Source organism: Protopterus annectens, chromosome 10.part0 (assembly GCF_019279795.1).
Source record: "Protopterus annectens isolate FY-2018-M chromosome 10.part0, PAN1.0, whole genome shotgun sequence".
NCBI classification, from domain to species: domain Eukaryota; kingdom Metazoa; phylum Chordata; order Ceratodontiformes; family Protopteridae; genus Protopterus; species Protopterus annectens.
The window spans coordinates 286,572,194-286,594,200 of NC_056744.1; the positions used below are offsets into that span (position 1 = coordinate 286,572,194).

Below are 22,007 nucleotides of genomic sequence, written 5' to 3' on the forward strand. Positions count from 1 at the left end.
GGACCCAGGTTGACAGTGGCGTTTCTTTGACACTCACGTTGCTAAAGTGGTTAGAAAGACCTTCTACATTGCCCACCTGATCATGAAGGGATTCACATCCAGATCTAGTGAGGTCATTGTTCCCCTGTACTCTTCACTTATCAGACCAATGATCGAGTACAATGCCCCATTCGGGATGTATCTCACCCGACATCTGCAGCAATTGGAGAGACCCCAAAAGTTCCTCACCAAAAGGATAAAGGGACTCCAAAATCTGTCATATGCTGCCAGATTGAAGAAACTCCAGCTCTATTCAGTCGCATACCGTCTGCTCAGAGGTGACATGTGCCTCACATACAAGGCCATGTCCAACCCAGAATTAATGGACATGCTCCACCTCAAAAAATCCAAATCCACCAAAACCACTAGAGCAAGCGACTTAAACCTTAGCACGGATATAAATAGGACGTGCTGGAGGGATAGATTTATCACTCAGAGACTCCCTATGCTGTGGAATAAAATCCCGGTCCATGTGAGGCAGAGCACCTCGCTGACTTTGTTCAAGAGAAATCTAGACCTGTGGATGGGAGATCGTAGGTTTACCCCGGGAATCCTCTCTGTGTCACTGCTGGACAGAGGCACAACAAACTAATGGGCACAGTATTTTTTCATATAAGGGGTGGCGTAAGCCACAAAAATTTGGGCTAGGCTTATAAATGCCTTAGGGCAGATAGCCTAGTATAAACCTATGAACCTATGAACCTAATCTGTAGTGCTCTTTCCTGGCATGAAACCATACTGCTGATCACTAATCATCACCTCGCTTCTTAAACTAGCTTCCACTACTCTTTCCCATAATTTCATGCTGTGACTGATTAGTTTTACCCCTCTGTAGTTACTACAGCTCTGCACATCACCCTTATGCTTGAAAATCGGTACCAAAACACTTTTTCTCCACTCCTCAGGCATCCTCTCACTTTCCAAGATTTCATTAAACAATCTGGTTAAAAATTCCACTGCCATTTCTCCTAAACACCTCCAAGCTTCCACGGGTATGTCATCTGGACCAACAGCCTTTCCATTCTTCATCCTCTTCATAGCTATCCTTACTTCCGCCTTGCTAATCCACTGCACTTCCTGATTCACTATGCCCACATCATCCATCCTGCTCTCTCTCTCATTCTCTTCATTCATCAGCCCCTCAAAGTACTCCTTCCATCTGTTCATCACATTCTCCTCGCTAGTGAGTACATTTCCCTCATTATCCTTTATCACCCTTACCTGCTGCACATCTTTCCTAGCTCGGTCCCTATTTCTAGCCAATCGGTATAGGTACTTTTCTCCCTCCTTAGTGTCCAACCTTTCATACAACTCTCTATACGCCTTATCCTTAGCCTTTGCCACCTCTCTCTTTGTCATGCAACTCATCTCTTTATACTCCTGTCTACTTTCTTCATCTCTCTGACAATCTCACTTCTTCGCCAATCTCTTTCTCCGTATACTCTCCTGTACTTCCTCATTCCAATACCAGGTCTCCTTGTCCCCCTTCCTCTGCCCAGATGTCACACCAAGCACCTTTCTAGCAGTCTCCCTTACTAGCTCTGCTGTAACACTTCACTGCCGCCCAGTGCCTGTCTTAACTCTTCCCTGAACTCCTCCACACAATTGCCCTTTTTCAATTTCCACCATTTGATCCTTGGTGCTGCCCTCACACTCCTCCTCCTCTTCTAGATCACCAATGTCATTCTACAGACCATCATTCTATGCTGCCTAACAACACTTTCCCCCGTCACCACTTTACAGTCTCCAGTCTCCTTCAAACTGGTCCTCCTGCATAGGATATAATCCACCTGTATGCATCTCCCTCCACTCTTGTATGTCACCCTATGCTCCTCCCTATTGTTAAAATACGTATTCACCATAGCCATGTCCATCCTTTTTGCAAAATCCACTACCATCTGACCTTCTGCATTCCTTTCCTTAACACCATACCTACCCCATCACTTCCTCATCCCCTCTGTTCCCTTCACCAACATGCCCATTGAAATCTGCTCTGATCACCACTCTCTCACCCTTGGGTACAGTCATCACCACTTCATCCAACTCACTCCAAAAATTTTCTTTCGTATCCATCGCACTTGCAGAGCATATGCACTAACAACATTCATCATTACACCATCAATTTGCAGCTTCATAAACATCACTCTATCCGACACACTTTTCACCTCCAAAACACTCTTGGTATACCGTTCCTTCAGGATAACCCCTACCCCATTTCTCCTCCCATCCACACCATGGTAGAACAATTTGAACCCACCTCCAATACACCTGGCCTTACTTCCCTTCCACCTGGTCTCTTGTACACACAATATATCAACCTTCCTTATGTCCATCATATCAGCTAGCTCCCTCCATATACCAGTCATGCTGCCAACATTCAAAGTTCCTACCCTCACTACCACACTCCTAACCTTTCTCCTCTCTTCATGCCTTTGAGCATGCCTTCTCCCTCTTCTTCTCCTTCTTCGGCCAACAGTGGTTTTAATTGTATGCAGGAGAAAAAAGAGAAGTCTGACAGCTTTTACCTTGCAAATCATTTATGGAACAGTTCAGTGAAATGCTGCTCTTCATATTCTCTTAATGGGTGTGCATGTACAGCACTGCTAATCCATCCATGGGACCAATTATGCTGAGTAGACTTGCCAAATTTACAAATCCCAACAGACTAGCTGAGGAATGGCTTCACACAAAGAAGTTTTACTATGCCAGTACAATGCACTATCTACAGCTGTCTAATAGTTGAGTTTTGGAAAATTACTCCAACAGATGTGATATACCCAGACTTCAGCAAGGTCATGGAGAGCGTATCACAAAATCGTTAAGTGATGAAGAAGAGAAACATCAGGATGGGACCCAATCTATTAAGGTGAATAAATACCTGACTGAGGAGAAATAGAGAAGAATTAATGGGTCAGGTGCTTATGGAGCGGTTAATAACCTCTCAGTTGGCACAAGGTCAGTACAGAGGACAGTTCTGTTTGATAACAGGACAGTACAGAAGAGAAGTCTGCTTTTGACATCAAAATGGGAATAGCAATCCAGGATAGGGGAATGACAGTCAGTATAATCTGTTAATACTAGCAGAAAGATGAAAGACAAGTTTAATGCACATACGTACAGAGTGATAAATTCTGAGGACAGTAGAGGGAATTTTCAGTAAAATGCAGATAAGACTGAGTACCTTAGAGAGGGCTGAAGAGAAAAATTATCTATTCATAATTAATTACTAGACATTCAGTCCAGGAAACCTATGTAGCCGAATCCAAATTCTCAATTGTCCCAAAGCACTGTCTGGTTAACAGAAGGTCACACAATAGGCAGGCAGAGGTGGAAAGATTCAAACTCTGTATCTTTGGGACAGGAAGCACTTCATTAACAAGTCAGAGCTTTAGTCCTCTGCACTAACCGCCAGACAAAGACAGGTCTCAGGGAACTGAATCCAGTGACAGTCTCTTAAACATAGTATTAACTAGATGTGCTATTACAGGAATCAGTTTATTGTGTTTGGATGCGACAATTATTGACAAACACTGAACAGATGGTCTGAAGCAAGAGGTTAAAGGGTCTAGAGGTTCTGGTGGAACAGATAACATTCTTTCAATGTACTTGGCATTGATAAAATAAAGCCTGGTATACCCTACATGTAGACATTGGAATGAAAGGAATATTAAGACTGTAAAAAATGCACAGATTAGGGCAACTAATAGAGTTACAGAAATGAAAGCAGAAGACTACAGTATGCAAAAAAATGGCTTAAAGCAGCAAGCAGCACTAGAAGAAATAACAGAAGATGACACCATAACATACACTTCTATTAGACAGTTACAAATGGGAAGTAGATTTAAGAAAGATGGACAGGTCACTAGTTACATCCAGAATGTGGACAGTTCAGCCTTGACTTTATTAAGTACCATTTTAATAAACACGGTGCTAACACTCAGTGGGGTTGAGACAGACAACAATGTGCATAAGATAAAATAAACGAGGAGGGACAATAGAGTAGATTTAGAGCACCTTAGGTTCACCCACCCAGTGAAATGGATAAATTGTGCATCATTCTCTTACAGTCTAGTTTCACATTTACATATCCAAAATATGGTGCAAGAGACAATATCCAGTGCAAAATGAATCTGCTGCCTGTTCAATATATATCTTTTTCAGATAGTCAGTATAACCACTATCTGGTACTTCGCCATAATACTAAAAGTAGATTACTTAAAGTTTGCCCAACAAATTAACTGCCAACATAAATTTATGGTCAGCCCTGAGAAACCTGAGAAGGATACACATTTTTTGGAAGTCTGGTTGTCATTCTAATATTCCCAAACTCAGGTGCTTCCTTCATGGTACAACAGCCATTCATCCAATTGTTTAGTATGCCACTTATAATGATGGCCACACTGAGAGCATATTGACAAGACCAAACAAGCATACAAGATATCTTTTCCCCAAGCTACAGACTGCAGCTCCACCAGTCTGTTCAAAGTCAAGCAGAAAGAGATAAGAAACAGAGACAAAGAGTCTCTCCAAGATGTCCTGTGTTCATTTTTTCATCTGTATTAAAGCCTTAGCAAAGTCAATTGGCACCCTGGGCAGCTTGCAGACTGTGTGCGGCACTCTCAATCCAAAGTTGTGCCCAAAAAAAGAAAAAATCCTCAAAACTAGCTCTTTACTGCAGTTGCTAAAATCTAAAGACATTAATTTAAACATGTGCCCATTGTTGTAATAATGTCCTTCTATATTGCACAGCTTAAATCAAAAGGAACTTTGTCCAAATCTAGGGATGCCACTGTCCTCCTTTACTCAGCCCTCATTAGGCCATTCACTGAGAATAACACCCCCACTGGCATGCATCTGTCCAGGTACATATAACAACTGGAACATTCATAGAAATACTTTACTAAAAAGTACAAGGCCTAAATAATATGTCCTATATGGACCGACTCAAAACCCTGTCACACTATACTCTGTACCCTACAAACTGCTGAAAGGTGACCTGTCTCTGACACACAAGGCATCCTCCAACCCAATATTAATGGGCCTACTGCACATCAGCAAGTCAAACAGCATCAGAAATACTCAGTCTATGGATTTAACGTCCTTCTGCAACACCAACAAAACAGTTTGGAGGGGCAGATGTACCTCACAGAGGATAGTGCTACTCTGGAACAGACACCCCATCCATGTAAATCCAAGCTCATCTCAGTGCATAAACACAACTTGGATCTACTGATGGTAATAGAAGACTTACTCCAGGACTACCCCTGTACTACTAATGGACAGAGGCAGCTATTAAGTGCTTTACCCCATGTATGGGTCCACTCAAATTATCTATGGTATGATCCCAGTTATTCTCACAGGGGTAATATATAATTATCGATCACTGGATGGGTAAGGCCAATCCAACACCAAACAAGATAAGTTAATTCAAGCACCAAAAAGGAAATTGTCTTGAACATCTGCAATAATAGCCCTGGCTGTTTAAATGAATGCCAGTGCTGCACTTGCTACCCACAATTCTTATGAGGTGCCAAATACACCCTCCAACAGCTTACACCTGGGGAAGCTACCCAAATTGTCCCTCTAGTTATAGTACTGGACTCCAGCAACTGAGGCATGCCAGTTACAAGTCCAAAAACAAACTCCACGGACAGTTTCCTTATCACTGGTTAAGTTGGAAATGGACAGGGATGAACATTTCAAGAGCTGCAATGTGCTGATCAGCAGTGATGCAAGGTTTTATGACTTTTCAGCTATTACCATGGTTATGTGACCAGGAAGTAAGTGTGTACAAGCAAGGGCATGTGAAAAGCCAAGAAACTCCCCACATGGGGAGTGTAGGGGGACTTGATTCCAAGAAAAAAACTTTTTGATTGATTTCTTTGTGTGGTTGAAGCCACAGCTGGTTGGGATTATCCAGTGGTAGCCTCAAGCAAAGGTTTTTTGAAGATTCATAACAGAATGGTTAAAGGCTATCCAGATTCATAGAAGAACTGCAAAAGACTATACTAAGTACCTGCTTGAATCAGCCAAGTTTGATTCTTATTAATTTGGAAAAGAAACATTTCAACACAGAAACGGCCTGGATCATAGAGCTTCTCATTGTGTTTCACTGACTGTTCCTAACAATCCTGAACAGGAATATTATTTCAATCACTTGTACTCACATTCTCTTCTCATCAGTCACTCATGACCACAAACGAGTCTGGGGACACTCATAAATCAACTAAAGAGATTTTTCCATGCACTCAATTAACTGTCGCAGCACACTGATCACAATGGACCAAATTTGGGTGTAGCATGGGTGAATGATATCACAACAACAACAAAAAACAAATCAGGAGAGGTGTGTACAGAGCAAAATACAAGTTTATACATAACATAATGCAAATGTATCACATCTGGAAAAGATGAGGAAGGAACAATAAGTAGTTGTTGGGCAAAACCAAAGCAGAAAATACAGTGAATATGACATCATTTAGCACACAGTATAGGCTTCTAACATTATGTATCAGGTGCCAAGGGTTACTGTTAAATAAAATACATTTCAGCAGAAAAATTAAATACAACATGTACATATATACATATTATACACACATCATAACAGAAACTAGCAGGTCTTCAGTTCTTGAGCAGTGTAAACGGGTGTCAGAACACAGCTACAGTTAGTGGATGTGGTTAAGTTATGTTAGCTACCCGAAAACAGTTACACTGGGGCTTGTATTTAGAGTCATGTATTTAATTGTGGCCTAAATTTGGAGCTTGGAGCAAGAAAACAGGTCTTTTAGATGAAGTGGTAGGGATTCCCAGAGTTTAAGGGCTAGAACTGAAAAAGTGTAGTTCGTACAATAAAATATGGTTCTAGGAGATACTCCACTTCAGCTATAAAGGAATCATACAAGATGCTGAATTAAATGAACACCTCCAGAGAACCATGTTAGGAAGCACTAACAATGCACCTGTGGTGACTATACATTTCTGACCCATGTAGGCTGATGCAACATAAGAAAAAACATATGGACATAGTGACACTGAGTGGTAAGTGGAATGACAATGAATTGTCTAAAAGTGTGGTGGTATAAAACAGAGGATGATGCCTACAATCTACAACTGAACTTTATCCTGCAGTCCTGAGTTTGATTACTTCAGTCTCCATTTGCTCCTATTAGTCCCAAAGCTCATGCTCTCCTGCTAGGAAAGAATGTTACCAGTTAGTGAACAGTGTACCATACCATTGTTCACTGTCTGGTAACAGTGAACAGTGCACCATACCACTTGTCCAAAGCAAATATTAGCTTAATGTTCTAAACCAGTGCTACTCAGAGTAGTGCAGGTAATAGCTCATCTGCACCTGATATGAAGGATGTGGGTTCTAGTCCCACATGGAGACAACAGTTATAGCAGAAAACAGTGGCAACTGACTGGAGCATAAAGGGTGCTATACTGGTGGTGCTTGCCAGGCATCCAATGAGATCTCAAATGGCGTTCACATCTACAGTCATGGTACTAGTGCTGTCCTTTGAGGTGCCCAAAAAGAAGAAAAAACTCAGTATGTGCAAAACAAGAAAGACTTCCCTGATGGTTTGTCTGACAAACCTTTTTCACATAAACTTGTAAATGAAATTTGCTGGCAGTGTGTGGGTTAGGGTATGTACAATGGCTGCTATCATACACTGAGTAATACCAGCATTAAGTGTGGTGTGAACAGGGAAAAGCTTTAAATAAATAGGTTTGTTTTTCCTTACCTTTGTTAAAAAACATGGAAGCCATCTGTCCCATTTCTACACGTTCTTCAATGTTAAAGCTGTCACAGGATCCACTTCTTTCTGCAGAAAAAAATGAAGAGTTTCAAGAAGGGCCTGTACCCCCACACAGGCTACCCATTCACAACTGTAATTGTAGAAGTCACTGCAAAGTTTTGTGTGCAACACTTAAACTGAAACTGTTTACCCAGACAAGCTCATATAGGAATGAAATGACTCAGAGTATTATAGGGAAGAAGAAAATGGTGTGAAGAAATCTGGAAGAGGCAAAGTAGAAGCATGTGAGATAAGAATGAAGAATGTAACTGTTAGTTTTGGGACTTCCATTTTAAAATAGTTATTAGACATTAGACAGGCTAAAGGGTAAAATAAATTGTGTTTCATTTATGCATAAAAGACAGTTAAACAGAAAGGAAAATAACCTTGCTGGCCAAGCATGGAAGACAGTTTATTAAAAAGAAAAGATAAGCATAAAGTGTTCAGACAGAATGTTGTCTTCTCAAGGAAAAGATATAATCTTGTCAGCTACAGAATGTTCTTTGCACATACAAGAAAACAAAGCCTGAGATCAAGGTTACAAAAAGTAAATAAATTACTGGACTGAAGCAATATAATATGTTGTGTTCTGGATAGCAGTTCAGTTAAGTTTAGTAAGTTCATTTGACCTGTTGCTTCAGAGAAGATGTCAAACACTTGAGCCTGAGTACAGAAAACAGGTTATCTAAAGACTATGTCAGTTTACGTTGTTCAGGACAATTAGAATATGACATCCCTCAACTTGAATTATCAGTACTGTTAATGAGGACAGTATTCAGATATTGTCAACATCTAATAAAACCTTATTAAATGAACTACAGTGTTTGGAGAATTCATTCTGAAAAGTGCACAAGACTTGGTCCATAAAGGAGAGACTGGTACCTGTTCAGCACGAGTTTGTGTAATTAAGACTTTCGTTTCTCAGTCTCATTGCAAACAGTAATCTCAATTTTTACAATGGCGCCCAACATGACCTGCTGTCTGGGGAGAGATATATACTTCTCACAACCCAGCAAGCAGCTGTAACCCTTTCACATCCAGTTTCCAGTACAGCATATTTTCTTAAGTTCACAGTAACTGTTTATACAGCAGAAGTACTACAGCAGCACTACGGAGAGTACACCAGCCTTTCAGTGAAGGTATTGTTCATTTCCAGACTTAGTTACACTACATGTGTTCTACAACAATCTACAGAATAGCAGTGTTTCGTTCAACTACATGTGTTCTACAGAGTAAAACAGTCTTGTCAGTAAACAGAAACAATTACTGCAATAGACAGCTTAACTTTGAGGTTTCATTAACAGTTTAGAGTGACATCAAATGTTTCACAACAGACTTTTCAGCAGCATACCAGTATTTTTTCCATAAAAAAGCTGTGAACTCTATACAGAATAAGCTAAAAATTATGGCATGACAAGTTTCTCATTAAGACAGCATTACTCCATGCAGAAAATGAACACAAAATAAGACATCTAACCAAAGTGCACAGCATCAGTGCTTACTTCAGAAAAGCCTCACATAACTTCAGCAGACTAGTATTAAATCAAAGCATCAGTGTTTACTTCAGAAAAGACTCACATAACTTCAGCAGACTAGTATTAAATCAAAGCAGTGTTTCTTTAGAGCATAAAAGACACTGTCCAGTTAACAGCTATATTTACAAACTTTCATGTTTCCAGCGTGGCGTCACACAGTCAAAAAGCAAGGTAAAGGTTAATAAGCTACAGACAATGGCTCACATTTCTTCCAAGACCATACAGTTACGTGCAAGACTTTATATGCACATTTTAGTTAACAGTTCAAAAAAGTTTAAATTAATCAATTAAAGTTATTTGCATGTAAACATATCAAGTAACACTGCTACAGTTAAAACGTCAGTAAATTTTTGGTTAACGTTTAAAAATGTTCCCTTAAAGTTACAGGTTATTAGTTCAAAAATGTTAAATATGTCTAAACGCAAAATATTTAAATCACAAATGACTCAGAAGTCAGTATGGTCTCCTGTTTAAACATACATGCTTCAGCACATGCAATTCAACATAATAATTTCAGTTGTAGTACAGTTTCACATACAAATGTTCAGAATATAATACATACAATTCAGACTACAGAAGTATGTTGCAGTATGACAAATGTCAACACAGTCTACATACACAACATGCAAGCAATGTCTCAAGTTCACATTACTTCATCTAGTTTCTTATTTTCAAAACCAAGTGCAATGTTTGAACTAAAAAGAAATAAGAGGTAACAAAGTTCAGATTTTGTAACTGAAAAACAGACTTCAGTGCCAAGTAAAAAATACATTCCATAGCCATCTGTAACGATCAGAGCATTAATCTGTCATTGTTTACAGACAAATCAATTTCAGTTACACATACAAAAAAAAGACACAAATGTGGTCTTGTCAGAATTTAAAAAGTCAAAGATTATGGCAGCTAACAATTTAAAGTGTAACAGCTCTGTATATACTGGTTTAGACTTCAGTAAAGTGATATGTGCAAATGTACAGCTTTTAAAGAATTGGTTATGACAGAAACATGCAGATTTATGTGTTAAAGATAAAATAAATTCCAGTTCAGGTGACACAGGTAAAGTGCTCAGAAAGATATACTGGGTGTGGTCAATTAGGAAAAAATGGTAACTGTATGCCTCTATATTTTGAGGTATAGCAGAACAGTCAAATTAAATAGCAGAATAAAGCATTTGTAGTTACAGTTGGCATATTAATTTTTTGTATTATTGTTTTGTTTAGCAGTCATTAGTTAAGAGCTTTGCATTAAAGTGTTGCAATGCATAAACAATATTGTAATATAGACAGAGACAAAATATCGTAATACAGATAGAGACAAAGCTAGACTACAGAATGTAAAATTTAAAGTCAATGCTACATTAAGTGACAACACAGTTAAAATTCAGATCCTATGTATAAAAGAGTACATTTTGTAATCAGTTTAAGACTGTATAGGATTTGTACGGAGATGGCAGTTTGCCAAGCACATCAGCTCAGATTACAGCTAGCCCAGCTAGCTGAATTAAAGACCGTGCTATCCATTTAATGTATTTACAGTTTTACTATTTATCCAAGAAAATTACAGACAGTAATAATCCATTTAATGCATTTACAGTTTTACTATTTATCCAAGAAAATTGTAGACAGTAATAATAAATTCTTGCAGCATTCAGTACTACTGAAAAATTAAATGATGTCAGCTAAAGAAATGGTTATGGTAAAAAAGTGGCTGGAGTTTCACTCACAGAACAGTATGTTAAAATCTAAGGGTCACAAAAACTGTAAAAAGTTCAACAGTTAAAACTGATTTTTATACAGGTGCAGAAATTAACAGTGTTACATTACTACTTTGAGTTTAATTTAAAATAAGTTCAGAAACTTGATACAACTATCAAGTTAAATGTAATTGCTACAGCCAAGACCTTAGAAAAAGCTGTCCATTTAGTGGTGAAACAGAAACAGATTTTGCAAGCATCAGATGCCAGTAATAACATTTTTCCTGTAAATACTGATATTGCAGCAGTAAAACAGACTTCACCAGTCCCAGCAGTTATCTTTTTTTGTAAAAACTTGGGCATGTAAGAAAACAGTTACAAAGTTCAAGCCCAAGGGATAATCAAAAGTATGCTGTAGCTCAGGTTAATATTGCCAGTGACATACCAGATTTTCAGAATATGTATAAAGGCAATAATAGTCCAGCACCAAATCAGTTGGTGTATTTGTACATTTCATTACTCAAGGAAAAAAATTGTGGCACAATGTGTTACTTGATACAGGGTCTTCAGTTTCAGTTACAAACAGATGCCAGAGGATTCAAACACACTTTTCACGCTATCAAGGTTTAAAGGGTCAAAAGTAGCTCCAGTCAGCAGCAAGCCTTTGAAAATTTGATTTTTTAAATAAAGCCAATCAGCCTGAAACGAAAATAACAGTAGAATTCTGGTTACATTCCCAGTGTCACAGTACCATTTTGGAAATGTACATCATGTCAAAATTAGGTATTGCATTAGATTTTAATAACAAGATATGGTAAAAAATCAGTTTGTCTACAGACTTGTAAGAGTTTAATAGTAGCAAATGTTTATTTCATGCAGAAAAATGTATGTTGATTTCATGCAGAAAAATATAAATAAAGTCAGCACAGTAAGCAATGCTGCCAGTTTATAGTTCTTAAAGTTGCATTTCATGCAGAAACATATAAATAAGGTCAGGGCAATAAGTAATGCTATCAGTTTATAATTGTTAAAAATGTAAATGTTACTGTAAGGACCTGATACTAAATACAATCAAGAACTTTAGCTATCCAGCCTTGCACACAAAATGAAAAGAAGAGGTTTAAAAGGCCTAACTACAAAGAGGAAACTTCAACATTAAAGCAGGCCTTCCTTTACCTCATCAGCGACTGAAACAATGCAGAGGAAAATCTGTCAAAAAGACGTGGGGCAGAAACTGACTGTGTTTCAGTTATTTCTTCAATATTTGTTTAAAGTTAAAATGTATAAGTTAAAGCAAGTATGTATGTTTTCAAACAATTATATAACAATAGCACTAGGTTTCAGTTTATGTTCAGGCAATATTCTCATGTTTTCAGGTTCATGGTAGTTTTCAGTCTGTGTTCAGTTAGATTTCAGTTTATTTGTGTTCAGGTAACACTGTCAAAATGTTCTCATGTTTTCAAACAACTGTAAAGATATTCTTCTAATATTAGTTTAGTTAGTTTCAAAATATACACAGTTATTTTTAAATGGTCAGTATATGCTAATGTAAATATCAGTTAAGTTCCAGAATATGACATTCATATTCAGTTATGTGTTCAGTATAGTACATTTCAGTCAAATCTCAAAATACTGTCTTTTGGCTTTTTCCGGTTAGGGGTCACCACAGCAGAACTCTAGTCCGCTAATGACTGGCAGTGAATCTTTACAGTGTCGAGTTGCCAGCCCAGCACCCAACCTTCAAAGGTTGGGCACACCCACACCTGCTCACACCTACCTGTATGTCTTTAAATTCACTCGACCGCAGGGAGGACATGCAGACTCCGCACAGCAGGCACTCCAGCAGAGAAATGAACAAGAGAACCTCTTGCTGTGAGGCGACAATGCTAACCGCTGTACCACCGTGGCCACCTTCAGTCAAATCTCAAAATACTTCACATTATTTACTCATTAGTTAAGGGTAAAGTGACAGACTTAGAAATACCAGACAGTGGTACTGATGGTCAATAAAGACTGGAAAGCAAGTAGCTTAGCGCACACTTTCATCTCAACAGGACTTCTTCAGAACAAAAAACATCCTGTTAAGATGAAAGCGTGTAACATTTTATACGCTAAGCTACTTGCTTTCCAGTCTTTATTGACCATCAGTACCACTGTTTGGTGTTTCTTGGTGTGTATTTGGACCTTGGTTACATACTTTATCAGTTTTAAAGTGACAGACTTATTTGTAACAGGCTTATTACATTTTTCAGTCATTAGTTAAGGGTAAAGTAAAATTAAGGACACTAACAGACAATGCAAAGGTATAGACTTAAAATACAGAAAGTATAGGTTTCAGTAAACTACTATAGCTCATAAATATTCATAAAGTTAGTAATAAAATGTATAGACACAAGTTAACAAAGAATATGGTAATCATGCTTCAAGACCACTTATAAAGTTATCTTTTTAGTGCAGATTTCAATTAATCTTCAGAAAACAGCCATCATGCTTGATAGGCTATACAATATGTGGAAGACAAAACTGTCAAGGAGGGGATTCCTCTATATCCAATGCAGTAAAAGAAAATTAAGGTAAAAGGTATAACTGAGGTGAGCCAAGTGGGCTCAACGGTTGAGGGAAATCTGGCAAAAATCCAAGAAATGCAGGGGGGTGCTAATAAAAGGGCACAATGCAAAGTTGCCAATCCAGTCCCGGGAGTAAGGTTATAAGCAGCTAATAAAGTACAATCATCAGCTACTAAGTTATGTAGGTTTTCAGGAATTTTGGCCTATCATAAAGTATAAGTTTTAAAATCCTCAGCTGAAAAAAACTACGTAAAAAATTTCAGGAGGAGTATATAATATATCTGCAGACTAACCCTACATTAAAAAAAAAATCAGTTGCAGAGACAGTGCCAGTTTCAGAAAAAGCATGGTACAGTATACAAATACATTTTTGCAGGATCTCTTCCTCCAGCAAAAGGGAGTTAAATAATGTACAAGTTTTAAATATATCATTCATACATCAAAACTTAGACTGAAATACTCTAAACACTATAAATTTAGGTATTATGAAATCAAATCATAAAGTTAAGAAATTTCAATCCAAACATGGCATGAATGCTCAAGTGACCTAGTGGTCAAAATTATAACTGCAGGTTTACCAAGTACATTTTTTTTTTAACTATAAGTCAAGTAGCATAAAGCTAAATACAGTCGTTAGCAATATAAATATATGGTAACTACAGAAGTAGTCCCCAGTAGACTTTCATCAGGGACCTCGGGGCAACTGTTAGATTAGGGACTTCCATTTTAAAGTAGTTATTAGACATTAGATAGGCTAAAGGGTAAAATAAATTGTGTTTCATTTATGCATAAAAGACGGTTAGGCAGAAAGGAAAATAACCTTGCTGGCCAAGCATAGAAGACAGTTTATTAAAAAGAAAAGTTAAGCAAAAAAGTGTTCAGACAGAATGTTCTCTTCTCAAAGAAAAGATACAATCTTGTCATCTACAGAAGGCTCTTTCCACATAAAGACAAAGCCTGAGACCAAGGTTAGAAAAAGTAAATAAATTACTGGACTGAAGCAATATAATATGTTGTGTTGAGGATAGTAGTTCAGTTAAGGCTAGTAAGTTCATTTGACCTGTTGCTTCAATCAACCTTTTGCTTCAGAGAAGATGTCAAACACTCGAGCCTGAGTACAGGAAACAGGTTATCTAAAGATTATGTCAGTTTACGTTGTTCAGGACAATCAAAATATGATATGCAGCAACTTGACTTGTTTATTAGCACTGTTAATGAGGACAGTATTTGAATACTGTGAGGATCTAATAAAACCTTATTAAATGAACTATAGTGTATGGAGAATTCATTCTGAAAAGTGCACAAGACTTGGTCCATAAAGGAGAGACGGGCACCTGTTCATCACGAGCTTGGGTAATTAAGATTTTCATTTCTCAGTCTCATTGCAAACAGTAATCTCAATTTTTACAGTAACAAAGGGTAGTATATTACATGCTATAGTCATTCAGTGCTCCTAAGGACACAGTTTTCAGAAATTCATGTCCAACAGTTGCATATCAGGAAAAAAGTGAAATGTAGACAAATGTAAAAAAAAGAAAGTAAATGGTGCAAAACAAAATAAATTTGTTATCAACAATAACCATTAAGCAATGAAAATCCAATTAGGTGGTACTGATGCTGGAAGCATACTTTACCTCATTAAAACAAAAAAAATAGTTGTGTAAGAACTTACCATAACCTTAGATGTCCTTCCCTTCTATGTTGCAGTATTCATAACAGTAAGGAGGTTGCTACCTGCAGCATCGAACTTCCGGCCAGTACAGCAAAGTCTTAGGAGCAGGGATACATGCTACGTTGCTTCTCAGGGCCATAAACCGATGTTGGCTATAAAAGTGACGTCTGCAGGTACCCCCTTCAGAAATAACTGCCACATAAAGTAGTGCCCCTGGGGAGCAAAAAAGGAAGCTTTTCAGACCCATATATGCTACCAGGCCAAAGGAACCCAATAAATGTATGTGCCTGTTAAAGTGCCCTGTTTGGATGAAGAGAAGGTAGGGAAAGTCACTCCAAATGGACAAAACAGTGCAAGAGGGTGTTGGTTGGCTAAATATTGCAACATGGAAGAGAATGACATCTAAGGTTATGTTAAGTTCTTACACAACTACTCTATGTCCTTCTATTCTCATGTTACAGTATTCATAACTGTAGGGAGAGTACCCAAGCTTTAGGTAGGAAACTGAGAGGTAGGTTGAGGGGTCTGGTCTATGAGACCCTGTAACATTGACCTAGCAAACCCAGTTCTGGCTCTAGAGACCAGATCTAGCTTGTAGTGCTTGGTAAAGTTATGGATTGAGGACTAGGTGGCCGCTTCCAGCATGGAAGTGTAGTCCACCCCCCCCCAAAAAGGCTGCTGAAGAGGCAGCTGCCCTAGTAGAATGCGCGCTCACATTGGTAGTTAAAACCTTTCCATGAAAGGAATAACAGTCAGAGATATCTTTAAAAATCCATGATGATATATAGTCTGTTTAATGATTGCCTTCCCCAAGGCCCTTGGGTGAAGGGAGACAAACAGCTGGTCAGATTTTCTAATGGATTTGGTCTTGTCCAGGTAATACCTAAGCTGTCTATGAACATCTAAGGAATGTAGGGTTCTTTCAGATGAATTTTGAGGTTGAGGGAAAAAAACTGGGAGGTTAATGGCTTGATTCAAGGACAGTTCATTAAACACTTTAGGCATGAAGGAGGAGTTAGTCCTGAGGGAGACCATGTCCTTACCAAAGATGAGGTAAGGAGGGTTAGCCACCAAGGCCTGGATTTCTGAGACCCTCCTGGTGGATGTTTTCCAAGTACATAGTTTCAGAGATGTTGAGTGAGCTGGTTCAGAAGGAGGTAGTGTGAGTTTTTCAATGCCAAATTAAGGTCCCATGAAGGCGGTATCCGTTTTCAAGGGGCTCTGATATGAAGGCTCCCTCTTAAGAACAGTTTTACCTCTAATCTGGATGCCAAGGGAGGAACAAAAGGGAGACGGGCTGAAATGGCTGACAAGTGTACCTTAATAGAAGAGCAAGTCAGTCCTGAATGTAGAAGCTCACACAAGTAAGAAAGGACCATAGGTACATGAGTAAGAAAGGGTCCTGTTTTTTCTTTTGACACCACCTGGACAATCTTTTTCATTTTGACACATAATTGCTCCTGGTACTAGGTTTCCTGGCCTCCTGCAAGACACTGAGTATGTCCTCTGAATACAGGGTGTCTGAAGGGGATTAGAACTCTATCACCCATGGAGTGAGTCTGAGATTGATCACCTGAGGGTGAATGAGTGACCCTCTGTCTTGTGTGAGTAGGTCAAATTGGTGGGGTAAGGTGTGGTAATTGCCCTTGGCTAGTAGGTGAAGAAGAAGAAACCAATGCTGTCTTGGCCAAAAGGGAGTCAACAGGAGGATTTTTGGTTTGTCTCTCTGAATCTTCGGAAGGACTCTTTGAATCTGTGTGAAAGGCATAAAGATACATCCCTGCCTGAGAAAAAGGGAAGGCGTCCACCATCCAAGCCTGCGGATGTGGATCCCTTGTGCAAAACAGAGGCATCTACCTTTTCTGGGAGGAGGCAAACAGATCTGTCTGAGGAATACCCCACTTGTGAATAAGCTCCAAAAAACACCTCCCTTTGAAGCACCCATTCATGAGAGGGTGCAGAGGATCTGCTGACAGTGTCCACCATCACATTCTTTGCTGAAGGAATGTACACTGCTTTCAGGTGAATGTGCAGTTCTGCTGCCAGGGACCAAAGCTGAATTGCCAGGTTGCAGAGCAGGTAGGATCTTGTCCCCCCCCCCCCTGCTTGTTGATATACCACAGGACAGTCATATTGCCTGTGACAACTTTTAAGGTGCATGGTAGGAGAATTGGATAAAAAGTTTGTAAAGCTAGGAGAAGGGCCCTCATTCTCTTTGATACTGATGTGGTCCCTTTGCCTGAGGGGGGACCACTTTCTGTGAACTCTGTTTTTGTTTGTTGTGGCTTTGCAGGACTGCTCTCCAAACCAGCTCTGAAGCATCTGTGAAGATTTGTTGCGAGTGCGGAGGAATCTGCAAAGATATACCCTGATTAAGGTGTATAGCTGTAATCCACCATTGCAGCTCTTTTTTCAGGCATGGGAGGAGTGGAGAGGTAGAGGAGCATCCAGGAGGTGTGAATGTTGGTTCCACCAACTCCTGTGCACCCACTGAAATTTTATCACATGTAGCCTTGCTAAGGAAAGCATGGGAATCAAGGATGCCATGTGGGCTACGACCCTCAGGAATTCCCTGGCTGATGAGGTTTGTAGAGAGATGAGTGTTTGAAGGTAATGTGTGATGGCTTCCACCTTCTGGCAAGGAATGAAGGCTGACATTTGGTCTGTTTTTATCCTGCACCCCAAGAAATCCAGTTCTTGGGTGGGTGTCAGGTGAGATTTTTCCTGGTTCACAGTGAACCCTAGGTTTGCCAGGGTATTGGACACCATGCCTAGGTGGTGATGGAGGGTGTGACAATCCTGAAGTATCATGAGGTCATCTAGATATGGATATATTTGAATGCCCTGCACTCTGCGGTGGGCGATAATTGGAGTTAGGCGCTTTGTGAATACTCTGGGGGCTGTGGAAAACCCAAATGGCAATGCAAAAAATTGAAAATGCAAGGACCCATGGAGAAGTGAAGGAACTTCCTGTAGCTGGAGTGAATAGGAATATGAAGGTAAGCATCCCTCAGAGCTAGGGATACCATGAAGGCTTTGTGAGGGATGAGGGGTAGGAAGTGATGCAAGGTGAGCATTTTGAAGGTAGGCACCTTGAGGAATAGATTAGAGTACAGTCAAATCCAGAATTGGCCTCCAAGGACCATTGTTTCTTGGAACCAAAAACATCCTGGAGTAAAACCCCTTGTTTTTCTGTTCTGGGGGAACTCTTTCTATGGTGCCCACAGTTTGGAGCTGATCCAAAATTGGGGAGAAGAGATGAAGCTGACTTGTAGGCGGTTGGGGTGTCGCCTGAAGGGGATGAAGTGTCCACCAAGTAATAAAGTATCCTTTTTGGATGATGGAAAGGACCCCAAGCCTCTGAGGTTATTTTCTGCCATGAGGGTAGGGAAAGGGTGAGGCAGAGGGATAAGGGAGTGGAGTTGGGTAACGGGATTGAGTCACACTGGAAGGGCTCTGTCCTGGTCAAGCAATCTCCAAAAGGGGGGTGGAGTGGAGGCAGAAGTTTATCTAGGAGTGGAGTGTCTCCTAGACTGCCTCCATCCCTTAGCCTGTGGGGCATTAGAATGAGATGATTGCCTCCTAACAAAGGTGGTCCTTTGAGGGTAGTTCCTATGATACCTAGGAATAGGAGAGACTAACAAATATTTTAAATTTTGTAGTTCCTTGCCCCTTTTCCTGTAGGGATTTAAGGAGCTCTGCAGAGGCTGCACCAAAAAGGGCCTATCAAGAGGTGCATCTATCAATTTGGTCTGGACATCCATGGGAAGGGGCTATACCCTCACCTAAGAATATCTCTTCAGGTTAGAACCTGAGGCTGCAAATTTGGAGGATGACTCTACCGCATCGTAACTGCACTTTATGGAGTGCCTGGTCACCTAAGAGGTGGTAGAGAGCAGGGCCAAGAGTTGTGACTTAGCAAGAGAGTCTGGCACATCTGGCATCAGTGTAGAGGCTTTTGACAGGGTATCTAAAACAAACCTAGCCATGTGAGTTTGATAATTTAGGGCTCTGATGGCTAGAGTGAAAGATGTATGCACCTTCTTCCCTAGTCTGTCCATAAATTTGCTGTCCTTGTCAGTGGGGAACAGAAAGGAGGAAGGCAGCTGTCTGCATGACTTATCTGCTGACATGGCAAAGACAGCAGGGTCTGCAGGGGGGTTCTTGAATAAAAACTGTGTATCTTGAGAAACTTTATAAAATCTATCTGGACATTTAGAAGCTGGGGGCTGACAGTCAGGGGTTTGGGAGGCAGCCAGACAGGCATCATGAAAGGATGGAAGCAGGGGCGGGGCTGCAGATGGAGATGGGTGGTCCCTCTGCAATAATTCAAAGTATCTCTTTTTAGTTTCAGAGACATTTGAAGCCTGCCACTTAAAAATGTTCTCTCATCAGAGAAATGGTGTTCCCAAAGGAGAATTCTTCTCCTGGAGATTCAGGGCTAATACAGTCCTCCTCCTCAGGGGTAATGAACTGGTAACAAAAGGCAAGTGATTCATCAGAGAAGAGAGTTCTTCTATTGATTCCTCTAAGGCCTGCACAGGTGTAGGGGCAGGTTGAGGTACCCGAGACTGGAGGGCCTGGAAGGCCCTGAAAAGATTTGGGGAAAAAAAAAACTTCCCATCTAGGAGCTGGTTCAGCTTCTCTATGTTCACTATGTTTTAATTTCTGTTTCCCCTTTAGAGGATTAGAAGGATGTGTTAGCTTAGAGGCAGATGCCTGGGAGGATGGGAAGGTTACAGTAGGCCCCTCCAATACCCTGAGCCATGGTTCCTCCTCTCCATCAGGGGCTGATGGCTGATCAACCTCAGCGGACGTACTCTGCGTTTCCTTTGAACCGGTTTCCACCATGGTTCCTGGTTCTAGCTGTGTAACGGGGGACTGATGAGACTCTGGGCTAATATCTGCCTCGAGAGTCTCACCAGACTCCCAAGGTGCAGCATGGTAGTCAGGCCTGACGTTCCTGGCCATCTTCTAGGGGTGGCTCATTAGAGGTACCTATCTCACCTTCCATGCCTAACACTAGATGCTGGAGCCTCTGGTTTTCTAAATAAAGCTTTAAGGCAGCCAGATGGCTGCAAAAAATTTTTGGTACAAAAGACTTGCAGACAGCACAAGACATATGGTTGTGGCCTTCACCTAAGCAGAATAAGTACTTATCATGCATGTCCTTATGTGGAATTTGTCTTCCACAAGGGCACTTCCCCTTCCTAGCTGACATGTACATTTGAAAAGCTATAAGAAAGGTAACAAAAAACCTAAAGAGTTACTTATCTGTATCAGACGGCTGAAACAAATGAACAAATTGATTCCTGGAGCTGGCGATCAGAGGTCTGTGGATCACTGTGGCAAAAAAGTTCTGAAGGGGGTATGTGCAGATGTCACTTTTATAGCTGACATCGGTTTATGGTCCGGAGAATCAACATAGCATGTATCCCTGCTCCTAAGACTTTGGTATACTGGACGGATGTCCGGTGCTGCAGGCAACAACCTCCCTACAGTTATGAATACTGCAACATGAGAATAGAAGGACATCATAGGCTTTCACGATCAAAACTCATTCATATGTTAAAGAAAAATGGCGTTTGCATATCAACTTCAACTGCTCTCATCAGTTAGATGAAAGATGTCATAAATGTTACTGTAATGCACGAAGCACCCTTATTATATTTGCAGGAAACAGTAGTAGCCTTGTCAATGAAATGGTTCACGTTACAATTTAGCAATAATCCAGGACAGGGTGTGGGAGACACAGGATTTATCCATGGTTAGCATGGTTTGATCACTAGGTTGAAGCCAGAGTCATTAAACAACCATGGGTAAATCTTACATTACCCCCACACAGGAGTAGCTTGTTGCAATCATACAATGACATTTAAGAAAAAAAAGGCTTAACTTTTCTAAATTATGGTATCATATAAAAGGACTTCTACTGGCTTCAGGAAGTCTGGTGCATTCAAAACATGTATTCGGCATGGTCTGTCAGTATGTGCCAGTGCAAGCACAATACATTTATTTTCCAGTCCTATTTTATATGTATATACATATTTATTTATTTATTTATATGTTTATTGGTCTACTTTTCATAAAAATGTGGTTTTCCAGCAAATCAATGAGGACTGAATAATGACTGACATCTCCTTCTAAGAGGGAAGATGTTGGAAAGTATGCCATAGAATTGATTGTAGCAGTGCTTGCAGCATGGTAACTTGTGATTTTGTTAATATATTATATAGATTTGTTTAATACAAATAAGCTTTCTCCAGTTTACAGAACGAAGTAAACCAAGAGCGTTTGCTAAACCAAAGAACTTCAAAAGGAAAACACTGCTAACGCCACGCTATGTATGCTTGAGAAGTCAGGAAAAAGATTGAAATAACTCGTGCAAGCAGTGTCTGGTAAAAATCCACGTATTTAATGTAATGTCATACAAAACACCACACAATTGTAAAAACTAGTTGAGCGCTTTCACCCGTAAGTAATACAGGCTTCATCAGAACTGAATGCCATATTGAATTCCTAACCATATTTAAAAAGTCTTTGGCGCCAAAAACTATTAAAGGTGTACACACTTAATTAATACTTTGTATGTACCATACTCTGAAGTTACTTAAACTAATGTAAGCTGCCAAAAATATTTCAAACAAGCTTAAAAATATTAAAAATGCAAGTAAATAAACATGCGATATTATGAATGTGTAT

General features: G+C 39.8%; 1 protein-coding gene across 1 annotated transcript in view; it reads right to left on the reverse strand.

The window, feature by feature from the left end:
• The window catches only part of TMEM104 (transmembrane protein 104), a 1,389,603-nt gene that overhangs the window by 1,019,015 nt on the left and 348,581 nt on the right, over positions 1-22,007 (reverse strand). Inside the window, exon 6 of the mRNA XM_044085161.1 lies at positions 7,785-7,865. Within this exon, the coding sequence (XP_043941096.1) occupies positions 7,785-7,865 (81 nt within the window). The remainder of the gene's footprint in view (positions 1-7,784; positions 7,866-22,007) is intronic.